Below are 27,415 nucleotides of genomic sequence, written 5' to 3'. Positions count from 1 at the left end.
GAATGTTCACTTGTCTAGCACACCAGATTCTATCAAAGGAAATGGCATTTAGGAAGCTGGGGGTTGTTCTGGATGGCTCCCCATCTCCATGCTCCCGCAAAGTGGGAAAAAGCCACTGATCAGACATCGCCAGAGCACAGAGGCATGGCTCTGTGGCTGGGGCCAAGGCAGGGGGCGTCTGTCATGCTCTTTAGAAAGCAGTAATATGGGGGCACATTCTCCAGTGGTGCAACTCTAACTTCCGTTGAGTTACCCCCATGGAGAATTTGGCCATGCTCTTTGCACCACTGAATTCAATGCTAGATCCCACAAAAAGAGACACTAAAGCTCCTTTGGGATTATGCCTGTGGGTCAGCGTCCCAAAGCAATTCCCGGGGAGCTGGCTGCAAACTGCCAGTTGGAATCACTTCAAAGCAATTCTCACCTGCGGGCTTGCTGGAGGAGAAGCAGATGGGGTAGAAGCCCAGAACTGAAGGAACATGAAGACTGAATCCCCATCTCATCCCAAGAGAGGGGAGATGTATATGAGTGGGGGAGATGGGGCGGGGTAGGGTAGGATGGTGTGTCTCCAGGCTAGGCTTGGGAACCAATGTGGGAAGTGTGGGTGTGTGTCTCTGTGTTTGGGGGAAGTCCGGGGAACGAATGAACATGGAGACTGAATTCCCCTCACTCCATAGCCTAGGACTGTTTCTTGCTGATGAGGTTAATAGGGACAATGCCTGTTAGTCAAATAGATCACAACTGCCTCTCAGTTCTCTGGGCATTCAGCAACGCCGCAGTAAGGAGATGGGGACCTTGCTCTGCAATTAATTGGTCCTGCAAAGGAAATTTTATTCTCCATCCTCCCTCCTACAGGAGGTCTGACTAGGTGACCTAATGGTCCCTTGTGGCCTTGATGGATCAGTGAAAGGTCCCCTCAGTGCAGGGAGGGGAAGTTTTGTATCCCACAGAAGCTCCCTACCTCCCCCACCTGACCATCACAGCTTGGCTTCCGCATTTAACAGGTGACAAAGAAGCAGTGAACAAGTGTGAGTGCAAGAACCCCAGGCCGGAGACCAGCCCAGAGCACAGGGAGTGGGACTGAGCTGGTGGGCTCAGGCTGGCATGAACATGAAGGCGTTCTGGAGTGCTCTGCTGGCTCTGTGCTGGGCTTTCAGGGTCGGAGAATCTCGAGGTCAGTTTCAGTTTCTTTTCCGCTTCTTTTTCTTCCCTGCCCTTTTTATCATCTTCCCTCCCCTCCTTCCAGTCCCTTTACTCTCCTCCATTCCCTTTCCTTCTTTCCCCCTTTCCTCTGCTCGACTGCTCCCTCTGCCATTCCAGATGAGTATGTTGGTGACTAGACTGACAGGCAAGAGGGTGATTGTTTATGTGAATGGATGGTATGGTAAGTGGATGGAAATGTGGATGGACTTACAGGTGGGAGGGTGCATGGCTGAATGGAGAAATGGCTGAATGGAGAAGTAGGTGAATGGAGAAGTGGATGGATGGATGGATGGATGGAAGAGCAGGAGAGTGAGTAGATGGATGAATGGACAGGTGGGCTATTGTGCAAATGTGTGAACAAGCTGGCTGGTGAGTAGGTGGGTGAACTGGAGGAGCAGTGCAGGGATAGACAGACCACTGAAGGAGCATGGAGGGATAGAATGACACATAGATTCAGGTGGGAGTGTAAGTGAACAAATATCCATTTGGAGATGTGGACAAATGGGAGGATGACTCTGTGTGAGGTGTGTGTGAGAGAGAGGAGGGGGGAATATGTGAGGGGCAGGGAGACAGAGTAAGTCACCAGTGTCAGTGTCAAAGGCCCATGTCTAGGAGTGTCCATCCCTCTGAACCGCCTTAATTCCTTCTTTACCACTGCAGAGAACAAACAGGACCCTCTGTCATGTCCATTGACTGCTCCTGTTTCTAGGTTTAATCTCCCATCTGCGCACTGTTAGAGCTAGTTGTTTGTTGCTTTCTTCTAGGTCAGTGTACTTTAGAGAGGGAGGAATTTCTACAAATTCCTCAATGTTTCCTCTGAGCCCCTGCTGCCCCAGCTCTGCACCAAGCCCAGACCCCATACAGACCCTAAAACGGGTTTCAGAGGAGGTGCCTCATGCACATCTCTCTTTCCAGAGGTGGATGTGAATGTCTGATGTCTGATGTGCTGGGGCAATCACACTCCCCAGCCCAATGTGCTATTGGCAGGGCTTTCATCTCTCACACGCTCAGGGAAAGACACCCAAGTCTCCAGGCCTATCTGACCTCTGAGGCTATTAAGCTATGTGATCTATTCTCAGGTCCAAATCCCATGCTCACACCAGGACAGCCCTCTTCATTGCCGAGTCCTTCACTTGGGCCTTAGAGGCATTTTGTGGCATGGCTTGACATCATGTGACATGTCCTACAGTGCATTACTGCCAGCGACACCTCCTGAAATAATGTAACAATAATAAAAAGAATACAACAGTGACAAAACAAAACACGTTTCTCAATGCAAAGTTTGTTTTAAAATAAAATTTTGAAATTTTTCTTGTACTACATGTGCAAAACAAACTCTTCAGAATTTCCATTGCTGAGTAATTTAAAAGCCTTTGGTTTCGTTTCAGTTTAGAAGGAAACCCAATTTTGTAATGTTGAACTGTCCCATGCAATGGGAATTCCATGTGTGGCCCAGCTTTATCCCTGCTCACAGACAGCACAGACAATTTTACTCCAATCAAGGGTGGTGTCTACCTGGAAATTTTACACACCAGAAGGGACAAGATTTCCCTCCTGAGCCACTAATAAGGAACTGATTGCATCTCAAACTGGAATTCCAGCAATTGTAGATTATCTGCTGCCTGTGAGATCTCTGGACCGTCTGCACCTTCTCAGAAAATGAACCAAGTACCTATCTCTGTTCCCCATCAGCACCAGGAAGGGAGAACTATATTTTCCCATTCCATTTGCTAGATTTTTAAAAGGCCTTATCAATGTTTCTCTCACCCCACACATTCCCTTAAATCTCTTAAAACTGCCTTTCGATTTGCCATAGCCTCGGCTAGGAGGGCCAGTGAACTCCAAGCAATAATCTCCACTCCACCCTATCCAGCAATCCACAAAGACAAAATGATTGTGAGGCCCCAGTTGAATGTCATGCCTAAGGGAATTAGAGAGACAAGGTGGGAGAGGTAATATCTTTCATGGGACCAACTTCGGCTGGGGAGAGAGAGAGAAGCTCTTGAGCTACACAGCGCTCTTCTTCAGGGCTGGGAAAGGGACTCAGAGTGGCACAGCTAAATACAAGGCAGTGTCTGATTTCCATCACAAACAGTCTATCTCCTTCACTGTATTCTTCCCTAGATCCCATTCCCCTCCCAAGGAAACATGTATGCACACCTTAGACATTGTGTTAGAAAGCCAAACAGACATTTGTAGCTCTCTGGGAAAGATGTCAAAAAAACCTCTCAAAACAGACACATTCTCCGTGGGTGAAGAGGTGCATAGGGCTATGTTACACCTTTGGGAAAGTGCAGGTTCCTGCATGGATAAGATCTTCCTCCACTAGCACACCTGCAGCGCCGTAGCTGGCCTTGGACATCAGGACTGTGTGGTTCAGGAGAAGGAATGAAGGTGGTTGGTGGGTGCACTCCTGTATGCAGCGGAGGTCATCTGACCCGTGACACTGTGAGGATGCTCATGCATCCCCCACAGACATGGCTTTCAACGAGGGTTGTGTGTGCTCACCACCAGGACAACTCCCACAATGCGAATCAGAACTGCCAACCCCCAGCGTTCAGAAATCAAGGGTCAGGCCCAAAAAATCCTGAGAGTGACTTCAACATCATGAGATTTGAATGAGAATACAGTTGCGGGGGGGGAGGGGCGTGATTTGTCGTTTGTCATTGGTGCATTTAGGGCTCATCCTTCAAGCTTCTCTTCCCAACCATGTAGATCAGACACTTATTTTTTGTACATGAAAAGTGAGATTCTCGGATAATAACCTCAATGCAGACGTTGGGGCTTTAAGAAAAACACTCAGTAGCCCAACACGCATGAGAGACTCACACAAGTTAGCCAGACTGTGAATGCACAGGGACAATTCTCTCATTACCACAGCTCCTGGTAAGTAAATCTCTCTTTTCCAGCCTCTGGATTGTGAGCGTCGGGGAGGGGGAGATTTTTGTCCATGCCATCCCTGACACGTGAGCTAACTGACATGCGAGGGACTCCCGGGAGAGTTTACCCTTTCGCGCCTCCTTCCCCCATCTTTGCCCTTCCCGCCATGGCACCGGTGTGCACATCCCGTTATTCCTCACTGCCCATCTCTATGACCCATCGGCAGCGTTGTGCTTTCCTTCGCCCTGCAGAGAGCCTCCCGATGCAGAGCCTACGCTGCTACAATGACTACACCTCCCAGACGACCTGCACATGGCAGGAGTGCACAGAGGCACGTCGCTTCCTCAGTGTGACTCTTCACTATGAGGACAATATAGACAAGTAAGTGCCTGAGCCCTGTTCAGCCGGTGTCAAGTGGAGTGCCCCAAGGGGTCAGTCCTGGGGCTGGTTTTGTTCAATATCTTCATAAATGATCTGGAGGATGGTGTGGATTGCACTCTAGCAAATTTGCGGATGATACTAAACTGGGAGGAGTGGTAGATACGGTGGAGGGCAGGGATAGGATACAGAGGGCCCTAGACAAATTGGAGGATTGGGCCAAAAGAAATCTGATGAGGTTCAACAAGGACAAGTGCAGAGTCCTGCACTTGGGACGGAAGAATCCCGTGCACCGCTACAGACTAGCGACCGAATGGCTCGGCAGCAGTTCTGCAGAAAAGGACCTAGGGGTTACAGTGGAAGAGAAGCTGGATATGAGTCAACAGTGTGCCCTTGTTGCCAAGAAGGCCAATGGCATTTTGGGATGTATAAGTAGGGGCATTGCCAGCAGATTGAGGGACGTGATCGTTCCCCTCTATTCGACATTGGTGAGGCCTCATCTGGAGTACTGTATCCAGTTTTGGGTCCCACACTACAAGAAGGATGTGGAAAAATTGGAAAGAGTCCAGCGGAGGGCAACAAAAATGATTAGGAGACTGGAACACATGGGTTATGAGGAGAGGCTGAGGAAACTGGGGGTGTTTAGTCTACGGAAGAGAAGAATGAGGGGGGATTTGATAGCTGCTTTCAACTACCTGAAAGGGCGTTTCAAAGAGGGTGGCTCTAGACTGTTCTCAGTGGTAGCAGATGACAGAACAAGGAGTAATGGTCTCAAGTCGCAGTGGGGGAGATTTAGGTTGGATATTAGGAAAAACCTTTTCACTAGGAAGGTGGTGAAACACTGGAATGCGTTGCCTAGGGAGGTGGTGGAATCTCCTTCCTTAGAATTTTTTAAGGTCAGGCTTGACAAAGCCCTGGCTGGGATGATTTAATTGGGGATTGGTCCTGCTTTTGAGCAGGGGGTTGGACTAGATGACCTCCTGAGGTCCCTTCCAACCCTGATATTCTATGATTCTATGATTCTGCTGCAGAAGGACACAGGAAGCCTGTGGCTCCTGAACCTCAGAGGTGGGAATGGGAGGCGGGAAAGGGATCCAAGTTGACAACCAGGCTTTGAGGCGCACGTGGACACCTGTGCTGGCCCTGCTGGGAGGTGGAAGTTGGAGACTCTTTTAGGTCTGCATTGGGAGGATGGGGAGATGCAGGAGGGTGCGTTACTCAGTTTATTTTCATTACATTCATTGCCACTGAATGCATCCGATGAAGTGAGCTGTAGCTCACGAAAGCTTATGCTCAAATCAATTTGTTAGTCTCTAAGGTGCCGCAAGTCCTCCTTTTCTTATTACCTTTTCTGTCACTCTCCCTTGATTTTTCTGGGGGATCCCAGGTGTGAGTGATGGCAGGGCCTGTTAGCTTACTGCACCTGGAGTGGAGAAAGAGGCATTAGAATACAGCTGGGTTGAGGTTCATTCATCAGCAGAGGAGTGAGCGCTGGCTCTGCTCTCACAGACCTTCCACACCTCCCTTCTTTGCAGCAGGGTCAATGGAAGCATTCTGTTCTATGTGGGTTTTTGCACTTCCCTCATCACTGTCATATCTGAGTGCCTTCCAGGAGCGCGTTTAACCAACATGACTACACATCTGTAACACATGGTTAGCTCTCTGATCCTTTCCCCCAGGGGGAGAAGCATGTGCAGTGCAGTTTGAGTCATTTTTTGTTTGGGGGAGGAGGGGTGTTAATATACAAATGTTGCTCTGTATTTGTATTAGAGAAGGTAAGTCAAAGAAATTCACCTTGCACTTGGAGTGGAAGGTGATGTGGTTTGGGATGGTCCTTAGTTCTTGGGGGAGTTCATTCCACAGCCTCAGTAGCGCCAGAGAAAGGTCTTCTGCCCAGGTCAACTTTACCCTTCCTGTAGGCCCACCTCTAGGATTTTTGCCACCCCAAGCAAAAAAAATTTTGTCTGCCCCTGCTTTTTTTCATTCCCCCCCCCGGCTCCCACCCCAACTCCACCCCTTCCCCAAATCCCCAGCCCCGCCTCCTCCCCCAGGCGTGCCGCATTCCCCCACCCCCTTGCTTCCTGCAGCTCCCCCCCACCCTGCAACCCCCGCCCTGGCTCACCTCCGCTCCGCCCTTTCCCCTGAACACGCTGCCGCTCCGCTTCTCCCCCCTCCCTCTCAGGCGAGGGAGAGGCAGTGCGTTCAGGGGAGCAGGCGGCGCGGAGGTGAGCGAGGGTGGGGGGAGCACAGGAAGTAACGGGGGGAGTAGAGGAACCGCTCTCCGCCCCAGCGCGCCTCTGCTCCACCACCACTGCCTCCGCCGAGCGCGCCGCCACTCGGCTTCTCCTCCCTCCCAGGCTTGCCGCGCGAAACAGCTGTTTGGCACGTGGCAAGCCTGGGAGGGAGGGAGGGAGGGAGGAGAAGCGGAGCCGTGGCAGCGCGCTCAGGAGAGCGGGCGGAGGCGAGCTGGGGTGGCGGGAGCACATTTCTAGGGGTGGCGTGGCCGGTGCCGGAATGCCGCCCCTAGAAATGTGCTGCCCCAAGCACCTGCTTGTTTTGCTGGTGCCTAGAGCCGGCCCTGCCTGTGTGCCCGAGGAGTAGATTTGTTGACCTTCATCCTGGAGTTTTAGATGATCTGTTAGATACCCTGGGCTCAGGCCATGGGGTGCCATGAAGATAGGGTCCAAGACCTTGAACTTTATTTGACATTTTATGGAAAGCCAGTGTATAGAGCTGAGGAGAGGTCTGATATGTTTACCTCAGCCAGTATTGCTGAGCTCATGCCAGAGACGGCCCATGCCTGCTGATAATGGGTAGCACAACCCCAGAAAAACCTCAAGTCATCCTCTGCTTCCGGCAGCTCTTCCTCCTGGAAAGCAGTGGCCCCTCCCTGCAGCTCCCAGCTGTTCCTCCTGCCTCTGCTCTCCCTGACAGGTGCAGCTCACAGCTCCCCGGCTCAGCTGCCCTGCAGGGAGAGGGCCTGGCTGCACCATGTGACCCAGGAATGGTGGGGGACACATGACCCCACATGCCCCCCTGTGCATCACCTCTGGCTCACCACCTACTGTACCAACTACAAGGCTCATTTCTTTGACCGGCCTTCTCTAATACAAATATAATATAAATGCAAAGCAATATGTGTATATGCTCTCCCCCTGAGGCTAGGGTAAGATAATAACTGTAGCAGAGACATATTCACATTTCTTAAGGCTTTATTGGAAGGTGCTCAGATACTACAGCAATGAGTGCAGTAAAAGAACTTATATTGATTAGAATAGAATAGATGTGGGGAAGATTTCAGGAACCTATTTTGGATTAGCTATCTGTATCTACATCACCTCCTCACCCTCTTTCTCTGCACATAGGAGAAGCATACAGATCCCATGTGAGTCTCAGGGACCTGAGGGGTTGCTGTTCTGCCAGGACTCCTGTGTCTTCTGGAGCTGCCACAGGAACAGCACCGATTTTGGATTAGGGGTGCACGACCATTACACTTTCAAACCTGATCGGTTGCTGCAGGCTGAGCTGAACGTCAGCCTCTTCCAGAATGGTAAGGGCGAGACACCACCCTTCTCTCCACATTTCTTCTCTCCAGGAATATTTTTGATTCTCTGAAATGAATACTTTTTCCTCTGTGCAGGTCCCCCAACCCTAACCAAGACTCCTGATCCCCAATCAGAGTGGATTGGTTTAAATCAAAACAATTTCCATTTTAATCATGATTAAAATCAGCAAGCAGCAAGCCTTGATTTAAATGCTTGATTTTAATTTTGTTTTGTGTTTGTACTTTTTTAGTTATTTTTCTAAAGAGATGTTGATTTTCATTGGTTGGTAACCATTAACACAGGTTGCTTTGCAACTAAATATAGCCTTTCAAAAGGTGACAGATGTAGTAATCGATCAGCACTGAATGTCTTTCAGGGCTAATCCAAGGTTGACCCTAGGGACCTCGGCTTTTGTTTCTTAGCTCCAGCCCTTGTCAGAGTCCAAACAGCAGAGATGAAAAATCTTCATGTCCACTATCTTGATTTCCCTCTTCCAGCATTCAAACCGATGGGACAAGGCCTTCTGCACATTCTTCTCTATGAGTGGATGGGGCAATCAACAAATTTTGTGCTACAACGGTCCACTTAATTTTGATAGTCCACCTGGATAGGTGGGGGGAGCTACCCTTCTCATCTGAGTGCATTAGTTCAGAGTGAGCATTTTTATAAATATACCTTGTAGCATGGAATACAGACATTACAAGTAAGATTAATGTATGCAGCAACTTACAAGCATTTTATAGTCTAAACACATCCTTACAAGTCTAACACCTATCTTGAACACTACTAACTTATAAGTGAGCTGGTCTGGTTTCCAGCTATGAATTTGTCAGTGCTCAGCTGATGCTTACAGACTTTACAGGAGCTGGCAGCTGGTTTACCAGCATCACAATACCTATACATGTTTTAAAAGCATTTATATAGCCTAACACATTTATTCAGATTCCTCCTTTTTACTTTTTTGTATTAGGTTACAAAAAGGTGAATGATACATTTCTTACTTACTAGGTTACGTTTCATTTTTACTTGTGATTGGTATTAGGCTCAATTTGGATAGAAATTCAGATTCAATTAAAAAGGCACAAAACCAGCATTTTAGTTTGTATTAGGATTACTATAATTAGTTAAATAAAACTACTTTATGTGTGCTGGATACATAAGAAAAAATGTTTGTCAAAACATGTTTTGCATTTAAAATTAACAGAATTGTTAAACAAAGGAAGTAGTAAGTGACTTTAATTCATTGTTTCGGATCCCCACATTCTTCAAGATTTTAAAACTAGTAGATCTCGTCTTCTCACACCTAATTTTTATACAGAGATTGGAAGAGCAAAACAAGCTTTCCTATTTTTTCAACTCCAGTTGGTTTCTTAATGTGGAATGAACTAGTTGAATAAACAGAAATGAAGAAAATATTCTCTAAACACCAACAGAAGAGGTTACTGCTGTCAAAAGCTGCTTTTAGCACTGTAACAAATTCTGAATCCAGGTGCTTAGCCAGTGACTTCCACCAGTTCAGTCTCACAGTCTTTAAAACTTGCAGCAAATATGTATTGCTTAAAAGAATCATAGGATTGGAAGGGACCTCTGGAGGTCATCTAGTCCAACCCCCTGCTCAAAGCAGGACCAATCCCCAATTTTTGCCCCAGATCCCTAAATGGCCCCCTCAAGGATTGAACTCATAACCCTGGGTTTAAGCAGGCCAAAGCTCAAACCACTGAGTTATCCTTCAAGCGATTATAATAGATTATGGTAAATTTAGGCTTTAAGATAGTTGTCATAATTTTACATTTAATTTTAAATCGGCTTTTTTTTTAAAAAAAGGCTGTATTTGATTAAAACTAAAAAAATGATTTCAATAAAAAATAATTTTAATTTAAAAATTGATTTTTCACCCTGTCCCTAACCCTTCACCTTGCTTCTGCATATCAGCTATAATTCTGCTAGGAACTGAGTTTCATTTTCATTGTGACACCTGTTTAATAGCTTCTCACTTACAAGATTCTAGATAGATAGATAAATAGATTCCTTCCTTACCTGCCTACAATGGAAAAGGCGGATGTACTCCTCCCAACTGACCCACACCCTTGCTATACCTGGGTTTCTCTGCTATTAGGAAAAAACTGATGTCAAACAAACCTTTTCACTCAGAAAAATACACAGTAATATGTCTCCATCTTTAAATGAATGCTGGCTGCTATGGGTCTACCTGACAACACTCACCTCCCTATTCTCCTTCTGTTCTGTTCATCGCTATTTTCTGTAAGGCCTTGGCAACTTCATTTCTTTCACTGCCAAGTGCCAACAGACCTTAGATTTTTTTATTTATTTATTTATTTATTTTTTGCAGCAGTCCTGAGAAATCACACAAAAGCCTGATGTTAGGCAGATCTGGGTCCTTCCTTATGGAAATAAAACTTGGAAAAACCCTCTGCCCTCTCCCCATCCACTAATAACCACAGCCCATGTTGTCCCTTCCCATTTCCAGTCCAGACCCTCCCACCTCAGAAGCATTGGATCAATGTCACAGAAGTAGCCTGGGAAGCAGCTGGAGGGAGAAAGGGAAGACACTGGCTGCACAATGCACTGGAGCTTGACATGACTTACCAGTGGGAGTGTGAATCCTGGGAGGTAGGCATGAGATATGCTTAGGCATTGGCATGTGCTGTTCTTGGTTGCAGAAGACAACCCTTTGCAATCCTCTGAAACCTGCTTGGCTACCGCTGAACCCAGCCAATCCTCTGAAACCTGAATGGCCTAGACCGTGGGTCCGTGCACGCTGCAGCTAGCTGTGTGTGCATCTTAGAAGTCCTGTGCCATCCAGCCATCGCCTTGGCTGGTTAAGACCAGAGATCTAGCAATTAAAAAGCAGCCTGTGCGCTATAAGAACAATGAGCCCTGCACAAGGAGCATCTGGCTCCTCCTTACCCAGGGATCACAGCGCTGGCTGTGCTTGGCTGAGCTGAATTTCCCAAGGAAAGGGTCCTTCCCCCACCTCTCTGACAAGTCTCTCTCTCTCCCTCCACCTTCCCTCACCTCTCGCTATCTCATCCCCACTGACAGAAATCTTCCTCGGTGTCAGTCGCAAGCTCCTCCCCCTGTCTGCTGAGGCGTGATGCCCTTGTGTCAAGCAGCACCTATGTTGCTCGTGTGCGATCCAAGCCAAGCCAGGGCGCTGGTTGGTCTGGGCAGTCCAACAAATGGAGCACTGCCGTGTCCTGGAGGTCCCAGGAAGGTAATTCTGGAGGCTGAAGGGTTGTGAGGGGAAGTAGGGACATGCTGGCAGCAAAAGGATATTGTGCTTCGCTTCCAGAGGATTCGGGGGCTGAGCTGATGACATTGGAGAATCTCCGGAATTTGATGAAAATGGTCCCGTTTCACTGTTGCTCTCTTATTTGAAGTGAATTTGCTGTCACTGACAGGTAGCAGAGCAGGAGCCACAGAGACTGCAGCACTCTGCTTAGTTGCTCGGCCCAGGAGCACGACACCAGTCCCAGTGCAGCACTGGTAGGGGCAGTACAGGGTCCTTACGCACTCTTCCCCTGCCACTGCATCTCAAACCCCTAGCCTTGATGGGGCCCTTCTAGAAGTCAGAGCTGTGCTCAGTATCCGGCCTCTCAGCTAAAGGGCCAGTGAGTGCCAGTAGAGATGGTGGGTTTTGGTATATGAGCTCAGGAGAGGCCAGTCTCTGTCTCTCACAATACGTGGATTGTATTGATTGGATGAGTGGACCAGCATAATGCTCTGGACTGCCCTAGAGAACCCTGAAAGTAAAAGTTTTCCCTTCCTCCCTCCAACGGTCACAATCAGTCCCCGCTCCACTGTCCTCCCCATCCCTCCCAACCCTGCCCCTCCCAGAGCTGCACTAACCACTGGCTCCTCACTAGGGGATGAGGCTCAGCCCAAGAACCTTTGCTGCCTCTTCAATGGGGTTGATCGGCTAACGTGCAGCTGGGAAGTGAGGAGAGAGGTCACCAGCTCTGTCTTGTTCACGCTCTTCTACAGAACCCCACCAGCATCAGAGTAAGTGACCTGCCCATGGCAGCGTATTTCTGTCCTCCTGTATCTGGCCATCCCTCCTGCTCACTCAGGCCTGGCTGCTCTCTTCCCCAGAGAGACAGAATGCTCTCCAGTCCATGAGGAGGAATTGCCTGGCAGCCACTACCTGTTCCACTGCTGTGAGATCAATGTCACCAACCCCAGCAGGCTGAGCCAGTACCTCATAACTGTCCGGCCCAAGAAGGAGGAGAAACTGATTAAAGCCAACAAAAACAGTGAGAGCCCATTTGGATCCTCTGCCCAGGGTTATCTGGAGGTTTCTCCTCCAGCTTAGGAAATGCTTGGGTTGGCAGAGAGGTGGAATGGTTAACAAGAGAGCTAGACAGTGATGCATGGGTGGAACAGATGGCTGGTAAAGGAAGCTCCCAGCACTGGAGCTCCTGACTGGCACCGACAGAGCACTGCTGCGCGGAGGTACAGAATGGGCATGTGGAGATGAGATGTGTCAGACGGGGACACTGCTATTAGCCGTCCTTGGTGCTAGTCTGCTCAGGCAACAAGTTTCGCACCAGCATATCCTTAGTCCTGCCCACAGCCCAGAGTGGGAAAGGGAATGGGCAGGAAGATAAGCTGGGAGATGGATGCATATTCCTAACGTGTTGTTTGTGTTCTAGTCAAGCCGCTTGCGCCTGTCAACGTGACAATGACAAAGAGGAAAGATAAGGAGTATGAGCTGAGATGGACAAAACAGATCCTAAGCTATGCCTATATAGGCCAGAGATATGAATTCTTGTATTGGAAGACTGGTGACTCCTTGGAGGTAGGTGATGGTACTGCTGGGAGCCCAGGACTCTGCTGGGGAGGTGGGTGGATGGGACAGAGAGTTCCTCACCCCTCCTCCATCTTTTCTCTTCCCAGAATGCCCAGGGTGTAAACATCAGCAATGACGAGCCTCCCCTCATCTTCACCCTTCAGATGCTGGAGCCCTCCACACACTATAGGGGGAAAATGCGGGCAAGGGTGCACATGGATGGCTACCTGGGGCCCTGGAGCGAGTGGAGTGAGGAGTGCACCTGGGAAACTGAGAGTGGTACATCCCAGCTGGGCTACTGGCTTGGGGGGTTGGGGGTCAGTTCCCTCCCTAGAGAAACTGGTCCTTTAGCTGGGGTTTCAGGGGAACTGGGGTTTCATACAGTTAATTAAGCAAAGAGCCTGACCGGGGTCCCCTTGATACCTGGCTGCATGCTTCAGTTCACAGAGAAGGAATATAATTGGCTTATCTGAATGGGAGCCCAGGGCTGCCATTTTCCATGGCAACAAGGAAACAGTATGAAAATCAGGAGTTGGAAGTGGATGCACTAGGTGAGAAGAGAACGGGGCCTCCACAAGGAGGCTTAAAAGCATGAACTGCCTACGTTATCAGAGTGTCATACAGAGGTTTTAGTTCCATGATTCCCAGGAAAATGACTGTAATCTTCCCCTACATGTAGTATCTCTGCACTGCCAGCTTTGAGGTGTCCAGGTTACTACCTTTAAGAGGAACCAGGCAGACTGGATCCCACTGGGCATGTTCAGGATGAAAATGGGGCTGAAAGCCAGTGTGAGAAGTTCATGGATCTACGTGGAGGGCTGGAAAAGGGAAGGAACGATCCATGCTAGAAGGTAGAAAGGGATCAATCAGTGGAGCTGGGTGAACTGTTCATTCTGAACAACATTTTCATGTTTGTGAAATAATGAAAAGATGGGCTCTTTGCAACTGATTTTAAGCAAATCTGTTGGAGTTTACATGGGTTTCTCTGGTCATTCAGAGAAGCATTGCTTCATGGATGTGTTGTTCAGCATTTGGAATTCAGACTGTGCGGTTGGTCACTAGGTCTGATGGTGCGGTTCTTGGTCTCCGATTGGCTTCCTGAACCTGTACCAACAGGAGAGGTGACTGAATAGGCCTTAATTGTGAATTTACAGACTCAAATGTTAATGTTTCCTGTAAATTCACGCTCAACTGCAAGTCTCCTGGCATTTCTAATGACTGGGTGTTTTTCTTTTTTTGTTGATATCTGCCATGTTCTCATAAGGATCTTCACCCTGAAGTTGCTGATCTGTTCTCTCAGTCTGAACTTCACTTTAACAAAGTTCTTTGCTCTGGGAATTTCTTCATTTTTTTTAAAAAACACAAATACAAGCTCGTCCCCAGATGTTTGCAAAAAAGTAAACTGGTTGTCTAGATGGTCATGGAAAACCCAACAGAAAGGGGTCAGGCATGGCTAGATCAAATCACGAGTTGGATTTAGCAAACGTGTTCACAGATTCATTGTCCTGATTAGGTCACATTTAGTCTATCCCACATGGGCAACTATTCTATGGTTGAACAGAACTGTCAGTTAGGACATGTGACTTGATAGGCAACCTACATTTTCCTGACCTCAATATCTTCCCTCAAGAGCATCCACAACATAAGGTTTGATATAGAATGAAGCCATTTTCTGTTGCTGTTCTCTCTCTCTCATTTATCTGTCTCAGTCTGGTCACCACTGATTCTCCCGCTGCTGGTCCCAGTCTTCACCATCGTGCTGATAGCATTTGGCTGGTGCGGTTATAGAGGCTTACTCAGGTAAGTCTGCACTGGGAGTGGGAGATTCTCCAGATGCATTGGTAGAGTGCAAAAAGAAAAGGAGTACTTGTGGCACCTTAGAGACTAACAAATTTATTTGAGCATAAGCTTTCATGGGCTACAGCCCACTTCATCAGATGCATAGAATGGAACTTATAGTAAGAAGATATATATACATACAGAGAACATGAAAAGGTGGAAGTTGCCATACCAACTCTAAGGCTAATTAATTAAGATGAGCTATTATCAGCAGGAGAAAAAAACTTTTGTAGAGATAATCAAGATGGCCCATTTCAAACAGTTGACAAGAAGGTGTGAGAATACTTAACATGGGGAAATAGATTCAATATGTGTAATGACCCAGCCACTCCCAGTCTCTATTCAAGCCCAAGTTAATGGTATCTAGTTTGCAAATTAATTCTAGTTCAGCAGTTTCTCGTTGGAGTCTGTTCTTGAAGCTTTTCTGTTGCAAAATTGCCACCTTTAAATCTGTTACTGAGTGACTAGAGAGGTTGAAGTGTTCTCCTACTGGTTTTTGAATGCTATGATTCCTGATGTCAGATTTGTGTCCATTTATTCTTTTGCATAGAGACTGTCTGGTTTGGCCAATGTACATGGCAGAGGGGCATTGCTGGCACATGATGGCATATATCACATTGGTGGATGTGCGGGTGAACGAGCCCCTGATGGCGTGGCTAATGTGATTAGGTCCTATGATGGTGTCACTTGAATAAATTTGTGGACAGAATTGGCATCAGACTTTGTTGCAAGGATAGGTTCCTGGGTTAGTGTTTTTGTTGTGTGGTGTGTGGTTGCTGGAGAGTATTTGCTTCAGGTTGGGGGGCTATCTGTAAGCGAGGACTGGGTCTGTCTCCCAAGATCTGTGAGAGTGGGGGATCATTTTTCAGGATAGGTTGTAGATCTTTGATGATGCGCTGGAGAGGTTTTATTTGGGGGATGAAGGTGACGGCTAGTGGTGTTCTGTTATTTTCTTTGTTGGGCCTGTCCTGTAGTAGGTGACTTCTGGGTACTCTTCTGGCTCTGTCAATCTGTTTTTTCACTGCAGCAGGTGGGTATTGTAGTTTTAAGAATGCTTGATAGATAGAGATCTTGTAGGTGTTTGTCTCTGTCTGAGGGGTTGGAGCAAATGCGGTTGTATCGTAGAGCTTGGCTGTAGACAATGGATCGTGTGAGCGCAGGGAGGGGCAGAGAAACAAGGGGGAGGTGCTGCATGGGCACACCCCTATCCATGATCTAGGGCTTAGTCCAGCTGGGGATATGCCTGGGCTGCAGCTTGAGTGTAGGGCCATGGAGTTTCAGGACCTCTGGGTTGACAAGGGGGCCCAGGGTAAGGCTGTGTGTCTGGTGTAGCCTCCTCCCAAGAGAAGTGACCCTGCAAACTCTGTCTTGTTACAGCAAGAAGAAAAAATGGGAGGAAAAGATTCCAAATCCCGGCAAGAGTCAGCTGCTCCAGAGCTACCTCCAGGTAAGAGAGAACTGCTGACCGTGGAGAAGTGGAAGTGGAAGCTCTGCATGGGTCAGAGAAAGGGGAAATGCTGCCCTGGGGTTTATTGTTGAGTGTGTAGCTGCCCAGGTGGAACCTGTACATACTGATCAAACCACTGCCTCCGCCTGGGGGATGATGGGAGCACTACGAGTAAAGTGGAAATGGCAGATTAGGCCATTTGTCTCTCCCATCTGTTATCCTGCTTCAGTGGCCAAAACCTGATGCTCCAGAAGTAAACCAGCTCCTGACCAGAATGCATGTGGTCAAGAGTGCAACATTCTGCATAGGGAAATTACTTCCTGGCCCTATGATTGAGATTCGGTTACTACCTGTGTAACTTGCACCACTTCCCATGTTATGAGCCATGCCATTAGATGATTCTTTATAAAGCCACAGCTCTCTGCCCTTCGGAGGCAGGGAGATTTCCAATACAGTGTGGGAAGATCTATTTCTTCTCTCCCCTCCCCCTAATGTTATCAGCTGTTACTTGTATTGAGTGACCCTCTCTTGATATAGGAGAAGGGAAAAAAAGGAGTCGCCACCCAGTCTGCCCAGTCCCCTTAGTAATGATCTTCCAGGGCAAGTCCCAGCTACATGCATTTCCATGTGAGGGCCAGTCACAGTGTTTGATTTGCAGCAGCGCAGGGCCTGCTCCCTCCTTGTGCCCCCAAAGGCTGGGGAAGGGGAAGGCAGGAGGCTGAGTCATGGTCCTGTCCCACCTCTGTACCAACTGCACCCCGGTGAGCAGGTTTAATCACCGTACAGGGTGGTGGCCCCTGCCTAGGTCCCCCTCAAGGGGACACAGTTCATCCCCAACCCACCCTGAAGTGGTGGCGCTCCCCAACAACACAATTCCTAAAGACCTCAGCCAAATCTATGCCAGGTTCCTCCATGGCTCCTATCAGCACAGTATGGGGTGCCTCATAACCTTTAGTGTATTTCTCCTTATGATGCCCTTATGAGGCAGGGCAGAACTATTATCCCATTTTACAGCTAGAAAACTGAGGCAAGGAGGTTAAATGGCTTGCCCAAGGTCATGCACAAACTCTGTAGAGAAACAGAAACTTAACCCCAGATCTTCCATGCCTGACACTAGCCACCATTCCCCCCCCCCTTGTCCTTAAATAGGACATTCAATAAATCTGTCACTCTTTTTCTGTCCTGTCACTGCTGCCCAGACCTTGACCCACCTCCACTGGCCCTCTCTGAAGCTCTTCAATCTCAGCTACATCCTCCATCCTGGGAGGTGATCAGAAATGTAGTGCTCCAAGGAGAGCATCTCCCCCCCTTCCCTCGGTCTGACAGAAGGGCACTATTTCCATTCCATTTTTAATGCTCCCATGCAACCTATCAGCTTTCACAGCTTTGCCCCCCACTGGACAGACAACTCCATTGTTCTGTTCCTGAAGGCTTGGCTGTGGCAAGTAGCCACCACAGCACACCTGCTCCTGGCTGGGTGGAGCAGTACAGCAACTTTTGTCTTAGTTTTCCCCTACTAATCTTTGGCCTGCTCCAGCCATTAAGAGTTCCCTGGCTCTCCAGTCAGATGACTTGACAGAGTCCTGCCCCTTCTGGCCAACAGATTCCTTTACCAAGTCCGATAGAACTGTAAACAAAACAAAACCCTCAGCCTGGCTGGGCTCAGGTGGCCACAGGCCTGCCTCATTCACTGTAGCTTATCCCCACAGCTTGTTTCCAGGTCTTGTGCTTTCAACAGCCCCGCTGTCCAGGGGCTGGCACGCTCCTCCCCTCTCTCAGGGGCTCAGGCAAGCTACTGCTCTTCAGGGTCCACGTCTCCAGTCAGGCTTCCCACTCACCCCTGGAGTAGCCTATCTGCTCTGCCTCCTCCCTCTCAGCCTTCTCTCAGGTCACTTCCCACCTCCTCTCCCCTGGGTCTCCTTCCTCCCACGAGGCTCACTCAGCTCTTTGTGGCCACAAGCCCTTCTCTTCCCCACCTGGGCTTTATTTCTAATTAGTCCTGGCCCATCCTCCAAGTTCAAGAAGGCAGGTTAACTGGCCTCTCAAGCCTTTACCCTTTCACAGCACCTGTAGAGTAAATACCCCATTACATTGTGTAACTGTGCCACAGGGGGTCACAACTGAGAATGCCAAACTGCTGAGAAACAGGGCAAACACAGCCCAAAACTGGTGGGTATTCTTCCATAAGATATACCAAACCAGAAACAAAAGTAAACTTCTGATTCACCACCCTGGCTATCAAGAAGTCATAAAAGCAGTTTCCTTAGACATTCCAGTTCTTATACCACCACCGAAAACGCTGGATTTAGAGAGGAGTGGTTCTTTACAACCAGTCTCAAAAAAAATGAAAAGGTTCTTCTGATCCCAAAGGACCATCCACACACCTAGGTCAATATGTATCTCAGATCTTACCCCAAAATCATGCTGATGCCAATCCTTGAGTATCTAGAATCTAAAGGCTTATTTATAAAAAGAAAGGTGAGAGTTAAAATTGCTCAAAGGAATCAAATACATACAGTAATTGCAAAGTTCTTGGTTCAGGCTTGTAGCAGTGATGGAATAAACTACTGGCTTAAGTCAAGTCTCTGGCTGCTTCCAAATCATTGAAAGGTCCTCAATTCCTTCATTAGAATGCTTCCATTAATAGAAGTTCATAGTCCAGAGCTTTGGGCAGGAAAGAGGCAAAATGGAGGGCTTTCCAGGGCCTTTTAGATCTTCTGCCATGTGGAGGGAACCTATCATTTCACACAAAGCTCTCAGCACAGCTACTGGAAAATTACAGGTGACAAGAGAGTGTTTGGAGTCACATGGGCAAGTCACATGTCCATGCATGAAGGTTTGGACACAGAAGAAGTGTAGCATGGCAGGCACTCACCACTGCAGCATCTCCTGCTGGACATCCAGGAATTAGCTCAGTTCCAGCCTTGGAGCGCCTCTTGCTGGCCAGTGTCTTCCTGATCTCCACCACTTATAGCCCTCTCTGGGGAACCCCAATCCCCATGGCCCACCACGCCTCAGTGACCCATCAGGGTCAACTGGACCCTAATTGGGTGTGGCCACACCTGTGGCTGTTTACCCAACCAGCCTCCCTTGGCTGCCTTTAACCCTTTCTTAACCGGAGCGGGGTGACCACCCCGCTACAAGAAGCCACCACCTATACCTCAAAGAGCACCTTTGCAGGACAGTTCTTTCAGTGTAGATGAGCATCTCCCATGGTCTATTTTCCAGTAAGTGTTTTTTGATGAGCCACTTAATTTGAATAATCCCTCCAAGATGTGCTGGCTAACTACCTTGTGGGAGTTACCTGGATTTCAAATGCTTGCTCCTGGGGTATAGAGCCAATACTTAGAACTTCAAATACAAAAAATGAAACATGCATACAGATAGCATAGTCAGAACCAGCAAATCATAACCTTTTCATAGGTATCTTACATGCCACATTTTGTATGAGATTTGTTGCAAATATAGAACAGAGGTTGCAACAATGATCTATATGGTCCTATCTTAATCAGATAACATCACACATTGTCCTCCGAGGACCCTGCCCATCAGTGCATAGGAGAAGCCCAGGTGATAGTATTTTTGACACTGTGTTTTAGCTTAATCTTGTGCAAGCTGAACTGCACCTACTATCGTGTTGCTCATTCCCTCAAAGGGGTCACATCCACCCGGAGATGCTATCAAGTCTCTCTAGTTCTAACTGAAACAATCTTGTGTCACTGACAAACGTCACCAGCCTGCTGCCCAGTGCTCTGTCCAAATCCATAATGCACACAGCTCCCAGGGCTGGCCCCAGGACAGCTCAGTAATGAGCTCTCTGCGCCCTGAGGAGCAGCCATTCCCAATAGCTCTTTGTTCCCAGTCGTACAGCTGGTTTTCAATCCACAGTTGGACTCTGTTCCTTACCCCATGGTTTTAAGTGTCTGTCACGTTTCATTAGGTGTCTGATCCAAAGGTGTCTGGAAATCCCAGGAAATGGTGTGCCCCAGCTCACCCTGAGATGGCAGAGCTCTCATGCTATAGACACAGGCTGATTTCCTGGGCCTTGTCCCTGCCTACAGCATCCCCATAGTCTTCCAGGGCAGGGCTGACATTACGCACAATGGTTGATTTGCTGCCCTCCTGCACCTGCCCACACTGTTGCCGTTTACTCCTTGGGCAGAGCTGCCATGACACACCTGGCACTACCTGACGAAGGGCGGAGTTAAATGAGAGAGATCAGCACTGGGGAAATGAAAGGCCTAGGGAGAACAAAATAAACCTCACCTGTAATGTCAACATCCATGTCTTGTGAGCCTCTCTGGCCGATACGTGCCTGCAATCACACTCAGTTTTGAACGGGGCAGCACCCACCTCTTGTGGGTGCCCCCTTCCTGGTCGGGTGTGAGCCTGGTTTTCTTTCAGTTCTTACAACAGGGTGGCACCTGCCTCTCGTGAGCACGCCCTCAGCCAATGGTTCTTTTGGTGGTTCTTCAATGGCTCAGCCCTCCAGCTGAATCATACACATTGTTCCCCCTTCCGGGGTGTACAGTCTCTAGGTCTTGCTCATGGCCCTGGTATGGGGCTGTAGCATCAAGGTTTCCCCCGGAGGTGCTGCCTTCTTTAATGGCCCAAAAGGGGCCCACCTCAGTACCCTCAGTCGGTGTCCTTTCCGCAGCCCTCCCTGGGCTCAGTCTTCAACCAGATCAGCAGAGCCCACCATGGTACCCTTTTCCAGTCTGGCTAGGTTCTGGGCTCAGCCTGCCCACACTGAGCTGGCCATGGTCCTGCTGCTCTTCCTGCCAGCCAGGCACCTGGTCTTCAGCAGCCTTCCCTGGGCTCAGTCCTGCCTGCAATGAGCTGTCAATGGTCCTGCTGCTCTTCCAGCCAGCCATGCACCCACTTCTCCCTCTTCAAGCTCCAGGCAGCAACTGACTGCTGTGTCCCTGCTGCTTCCTTTTATATGGCCCTTCTGCCCCCTGACTGGTCACTCCAGCAGCTGCTCCCCTGCAGCCACTCTAGATTGCCTGGAGGACTTCTCCTCTGCTCTTTTCTGGGGTGTGATGAGGCAGGGCCACAAGGCCTCCAGCAGGAGGCCTCCAGACCTATTCCCCCCATCAAACCATCAGTCCCCAGGAGCAATGTTGCTTCCAAGAGGGGTTAAAGTGCTACCACACACTGTGGTATCTCCACTATGGGGCTTCTGGCTCCCCTCTGCCCTCAAGGAATCACCCTCTGTCTGCCAGGAGTGCTATCTGCCCTTGTCTCTTTTCAGAAAGTAGCACTTGGGATTCCGCTGCCGAGCAGCCAGCTGGACTTTGGCAAGCAGAGCCCTTCCGAGAAGATGGACCTGGCCAGCTGCATCCAAGTGCTGGATGGGTGAGTGGTCAGTGCACTGCTCAGTGGTGATACTCTCTGAGACGTTGCTTGGTGATGGTGGCATCTCAGTTCCTCTGGGTGGCTGATCCCATCAGGGACGGATGGCAAATGTAACTGGTGTGAATGATAAACCTTGGCACATCCTCCACATGACCATCTGGAAATGTCAATGGATGGACTTGCAGCCCCTGCTCTCCCTGGCTCCCTGGAAACACCAGTCCCAAACCCTGAGCCCTTTCTCCCTGATCTCTCCTTCTAGAAATGGGCTTGCCTCAATGCCCTTGATTTCCCAATCTGGAAATGGAGGTGTGTGACAGGCTGGGTCACAGAAACCCTCTTGGGACTGTCACCTGATGTGCTGAGATTACCTCTTAGCCCATTTGTCATGCCAGCGTGGGACTCCAGAAACCTGACTTGTTAAGCCAGATATGCTAATCTGCTGCAACACAGACCCAGGGTCTGTCCCACACCCCCAAAGCTGCAGACTTAACTGAAAATGGCTTAGCAAGTGCTCCTGTCTCTAGCACCCAGACACGCAGCTCCCAATGAGATGCAAATCCCAAATAAATCTGTTTTACTCTGAATAAAGCTAAAACATGGTAAATTCATAAATTGTCCACCCCTTATAATACTGATAGAGAGATATGCACAGCTGTTTGCTGCCCCAGGTATTAATTGCTTACTCTGGGTTAATTAATAAGCAAAAGTGATTTTGTTAAATATAAAAAGCAGGATTTAAGTGGTTCCACATAATAACAGACAGAACAAAGTAAGTTACCAAGCAAAATAAAACAAAACACACAAGTCTAAGCCTAATACAGTTAAGAAACTGAATACAGATAAATCTCACCCTCAGAGATGTTCCAATAAGCTTCTTTCACAGACTAGACTCCTTTCTAGTCTGGTCCCAATCCTTTCCCCTGGTACAGTCCTTGTTCCAGCTCAGGTGGTAGCTAGGGGATTTCTCATGACTGCAGCCCCCTTTCTTCTGTTCCACCCCCTTTTATAGCTTTGGCACAAGGCAGGAATCCTTTGTCTCTCTCTGGCGTCCCACCCCTCCTTCTAAATGGAAAAGCACCAGGTGAAAGATGGATTCCAGTACCAGGTGCCATGGTCACATGTCCTGTGAGAACCCAAGCCTTCATTCTTCCTGGCCTGACTCACAGGAAGGCTTGCAAGTAAACAGAGTCGTTTACAACCAATTGTCCTAGTTGATGGGAACCATCAAGATTCCAAACCACCATCAATGGCCCACAATTTGCATAATTACAATAGGACCTCAGAGTTATATTTCATATTTCTAGTTTCAGATACAAGAATGATACATTTATACAAATAGGATGACCACACTCAGTAGATTATAAGTTTTGTAATGATACCTTACAAGAGACCTTTTGCATGAAGCATATTCCAGTTACATTATATTCACACTCATTAGCATATTTTCATAAAATCATATGGAGTGCAGCATCACACCCTCTTCCTGAACTTACTGCCAGAGACTTCGACACTGACCATGGTGGAGACAGTACATCTAAAATTCCCTTTTTTTTTTGGACAGGGCATTTGCTACCCAGTTCTCTTTTCTTCTCCTCCTGAGCATCTTTCTGTGCTTCAATCTCTTTGTCTTTTAAGTCCAGTACTTGCTGGTGTGCAGCCCTTTGTTTGGCTGCTTCTGCCTTCATGGCAGCCTTTTCCGGGCAAATTGCGCATCAATTTCCATTTGTCTTCCCTTGAGACTGTCACTTGATGAGCTGGGATACCACAGGGAACCCCCTCCTGCCAGAACAGGCACCCCTCCACTCCTGTCTTGCTGAGTTAGACACTCCAGTCAGCTTCAGCACAGACCCTGAGGTTGGGCCACACCCCTCTGCAGTTGACTGAAACTGAGATCCACTCAGTTTAGGGGCTCCTGGAAATGGGCTTGCCTCAATGCCCTTGATTTTCCAACCTGGAAATGGAGGTGGATAAGCACTCCCTGCACAAAGATGCATACATGCCCCCTTCCCTACACGCCCTATTTTCCTGTCATCTGGAAGTGAGGCCCTCACCACTCTTGGGGCTGATTCTGGCTCTGGCAGCATACAAGAGCCAGTAGGAGTTGCAATAGGCCAGAGGATAATTCCCCCAGTGCAAGAGAAGTGTGGGGCCAATGTAAGAAGCCCAAGACTGCCCTCCTCACAGCTCCTGGTATAGGGAGGTTGTGCTGAGGCAGGGTACCCATCATGCTCTATGCTGTGAGGGATTCTGGGTTAAGAAGAGTAGCCTGAGGAAGGCCGTATTCAGTTAGAATAGCCTGAGTCCCAACTTGGAGACACTTATAGCTGTACCCCTTCTCTGGCTTAGTCTCCCCTGGCCTTTGATACCCACCACCCATGGGTGGGTGCCCAGCCATCACTGGTCACTTTTGGAAAGTGCAGGCCATTATTTGTATTTGCTTTGAACCCCCATCACTCCTTGCCTGTCCCCTCCCTTTCGCTAGCTTCTACCTCAGTGGCTGTAAGCTCCTTGGGGCAGGGGCCATGTCTTTTTACAATCTCTGCCAAGTGCCAGGCAAAGATCTGGTGCTATATAATGTGGGTGGTGGTGATCACGGTCTCTGAAGGGTGATGTGCTGCTTGGGCCCTTAGACTCCAGAAACACAGAAATTGCCAGACTGGGTCCAGCCAATGGTCCATCTAATCCAGGATCCTGCCAGGAGCAGATGCCAGTGCCAGCTGCTCCAGAGAAAGGAGCAAGAAACTCTGCTATAGGCAATTATGGGATAATCTTCCACCAGGGAAAGATTCCTTCTAACCCACAAGAGACCTTTCTCCCAGGGGGCCCTCAGCTCCGCTCCCTGTCCATATGTGATGTTCTCTGCAGGGTGCCATCTCTGATTACTCTTGTTTCCCCCTTGCAGACCAATGAAAGTTAGTTCAGCAGAGCTCCCTGCAGCTGTGGCCGAGAGGATGATGTGCTTCCTTGGTGCACTGGACCCAGAGAACCCATATCAGGCTCTTGAAATGACAACTCCAGCTCCACATCCTGCAGCCCCGGCTAGCTGCCGTTCGAGTCAGAGCACCAGTCAGTCCTTGTCACCAGCCACGCTCCCCTGGAGGAGCAGTGCTAAGGTCACTGCTTCTCAGGCACCCATGTCCTGCTTTGACTTTAATGGTCCATACTTGCACTACCCCCAGGGGTGCTCCCTGCCTGACATTCATCAGGACCAGGAAGCTGCCCCACTGGGAACGAAGGGGAGTCCAGCATCCCTGAAGAACTTGTCCCTACCCCAGGGGGCCCCTTCCCAGACCTTGCTGGTGGGGGAGGAGAGAGGAGCAGCTCAGCTCCACCTCATCTCGCTTCCTGCTGAGAAAGAGATGAAGCAGCCACTTGCTGGAGGGCAAGAAGGGCCACAAGGCCAGCCAGCAGGTGGGGAAGTGGCGCAAGGGGACACCGAAGGTCAGAGATCACCAACTGCTGCCATCTTAAACAACTCTGGTCAGTCGGGATGATAGGAAATGGCCAGTGGGATACGTCACCTCGGAAGGTCTGTCACTGATGCCGACAAGAGACTCTGCCCATCTGTCCCCTGCACTGGCCCCGCAAGAGGGGATGCTCACTGCTGCCGCCGTCTTGACGTCCAACCCTGACGGCCCAGGCCACAGAGGGCACCCCAAGCCCTGAATTGGGCCCTGAGACAACTGATGTCGCAGTCCCAGTTCCATCTCCAGCATTAGCCACTCCCTCTGGAGCGCACCAGCATGCATTTGGGAGTCATGTAACGTTCCTCAAGGCCCCCCAAGGCACCTCAGAACCCATCAGTGTTTCCTGATCGTTCCTGTCAGAGGGGGTTGATACTTCTAAAGCAGAGCCTGTGCACGAGAGTAACATGGTCATGTTCAACCCCGATGACACTGGGCCAGTTTTTCTACACAAGATGGAGGAATACTGCTTCTTTCCTAGCCTCAAATCCACACGCAGGCCATTCAGCTCATCAGAACTCTAAAGTGTGACGCTTACTTTGCATTGCCACTATGGGAACGACGGGAACCAGTTGTCAGGGCCAGGGAACTCTGCTAACTCTGCAAGAGGACTGGTGAAGACAAGAGAGCTAGTGATTGGATGAAAATTCCACCATTCAAAGCATGTCATCACTATTGTTTTCCCCACTGTTCCCCACCCCTCTTACACAGGGAAACAAAAATTGCAATTCTTCTTTCCAGCCTTCTCCACTCTCAAAGGGGGTAAAAGACATCAATTAGCACCATGTCCTCCTCAGCTGTATTATATATTTGGATACAGAAACCAGAAAATATATCCCCATTGGAGAGACCTGCTCATTACACACACTCTAATCCCTCTGCCACTACCATGTTCGTCTTGCTATGGTTTTGGTGCAGAACATAACGTTGAGTTCAATGCAAACTTCACGGCATGAATGATCAAACGTCATGTCACAGATAAGATTCTGTCACAAGCACCTGGAATGAAATGCCTCACATTCTTTAAACAGTCTAGTTTATTTAGAGAGATAATACTCATCCAGAAGAATTGGTATTGGAAGGGTGTAGATACCAAGGAAGGATTGGAATGGTTGAGTATGGGACAAAGTGCGTCGGAATAAGGGCTGAAACAGAAACAGGGAAATTTGGCTGGGATCAGGAAACCTTTCCTAATTGTGACATCTACTATCCTGTGGAATAACGTCCTTATTAGCAGTGTCCTTAAATGTCCTTAAAGCAGTGGAAAACCCATCATAGGAGACAAAAACTAGATCAGAGAAAACAATGGAAAATATACATTATTGCAGGGAAAGCTAGGGGAGAAGAGGCTTTTAAGATGGACAAGCTACGATTTCATTGGTCTCTTCTATCTCTAATTCAGAGCAATCTGGATTGCTTGTTAAACTGGGAGCAAGCAAACAATATGTGCTTTAATACAGTTAAATGTAAATGTATACATCTGGGACAAAAGAATGCAGGCCATACTTACAGGATGGGGGACTCTATCCTGGGAAGCAATGACTCTGAAAAAGATTTGTCATGGTGGTTAATCAGCTGAACATGAGCTCCCAGTGTGATGCAGGACCCAGAAGGGCTCATTCAAATCTTGGATGCATAAACAGGGACAGGGGAATCTTGGGTAGAAGTAGAGAGGTTATTTTACCTCTGTATTTGGCACTGGTATGACCACTGCTGGAATACTGTATCCAGTTATGGTGACCACAATTCGAGGCTGTTGGTAAATTGGAGAGGGTTCAGACAAGAGCCATGAGAATGATTAAAAGACTGGAAAACACGCATGACAGTGACAGACTTAAGGAGCTCAAGCTTTTTTGCTTAACAAAGAGAAAGTTAAGGGGTGACTTGGTCACAATCTATAAGTACCTACATGGGGAACAGATATTTAATAATGGGCTTTTCAGTCTAGCAGAGAAAGGTGTAATGCAATCCAATGACAGAAAGTTGAAGCTAGACAAATTCAAACTCGAAATAAGGCGTACCTTAAATAAGGCGTTTTTGTCAACGAGGGTAATTAAGCACTGAAACAATTTACTGAGGGTCATGGTAGATTCTCCAGCATTGACAATTTTTCAGTCAGGATTGGATGTTTTCCCAAAAATCTATTCTAGGAACTATTTTGGGGGAGTTCTCTGGCCTGTGCTATATAGGAGGTCAGATTAGATGATCACAATGGTCCCTTCTGGCCTTGGAATCTATGAATGTATGATTGCTAAAATACTACGATTTGCTGGCTTTCCAGTGCATTGGCTGTTTGTGGAAGATGGTAACATCAAGCTGGTGCTTTGGTGAAGATCTGAGCAGTTTCTTGTAAGGTATGAACTGTGCCAAACAAAAAGAAGCCAGTTCTTTCCAGTTCCTCTATTGCAAGGAAAAAATATTTGCTCAGAGCTGTAACCAATGATCACACCTGGTAAAAGTCAGCTCTCAATCCATTGGTCAGCTCCATTAC

At 48.5% G+C, this 27,415-nt stretch overlaps 1 protein-coding gene across 1 annotated transcript; it reads left to right on the top strand.

Moving 5' to 3' along the window:
- Positions 1–1,110: 1,110 nt before the first annotated feature.
- On the top strand, positions 1,111–25,126 carry CSF2RB (colony stimulating factor 2 receptor subunit beta; the record flags this gene model as incomplete). The annotated part of the gene is given in 14 exon segments (XM_084626086.1): positions 1,111–1,174; positions 4,335–4,464; positions 7,830–8,011; positions 10,495–10,637; positions 11,070–11,241; positions 11,894–12,029; positions 12,120–12,280; positions 12,680–12,825; positions 12,924–13,095; positions 14,526–14,616; positions 16,033–16,102; positions 21,357–21,460; positions 24,363–24,951; positions 24,959–25,126. Coding segments are annotated over 14 exon segments (2,328 nt in total).
- Positions 25,127–27,415: the final 2,289 nt, after the last annotated feature.

Source organism: Lepidochelys olivacea (assembly GCF_965140295.1).
Source record: "Lepidochelys olivacea isolate rLepOli2 genome assembly, chromosome: 1".
Lineage (NCBI taxonomy): Eukaryota > Metazoa > Chordata > Testudines > Cheloniidae > Lepidochelys > Lepidochelys olivacea.
This window is presented reverse-complemented; position numbering and strand designations above follow the sequence as displayed.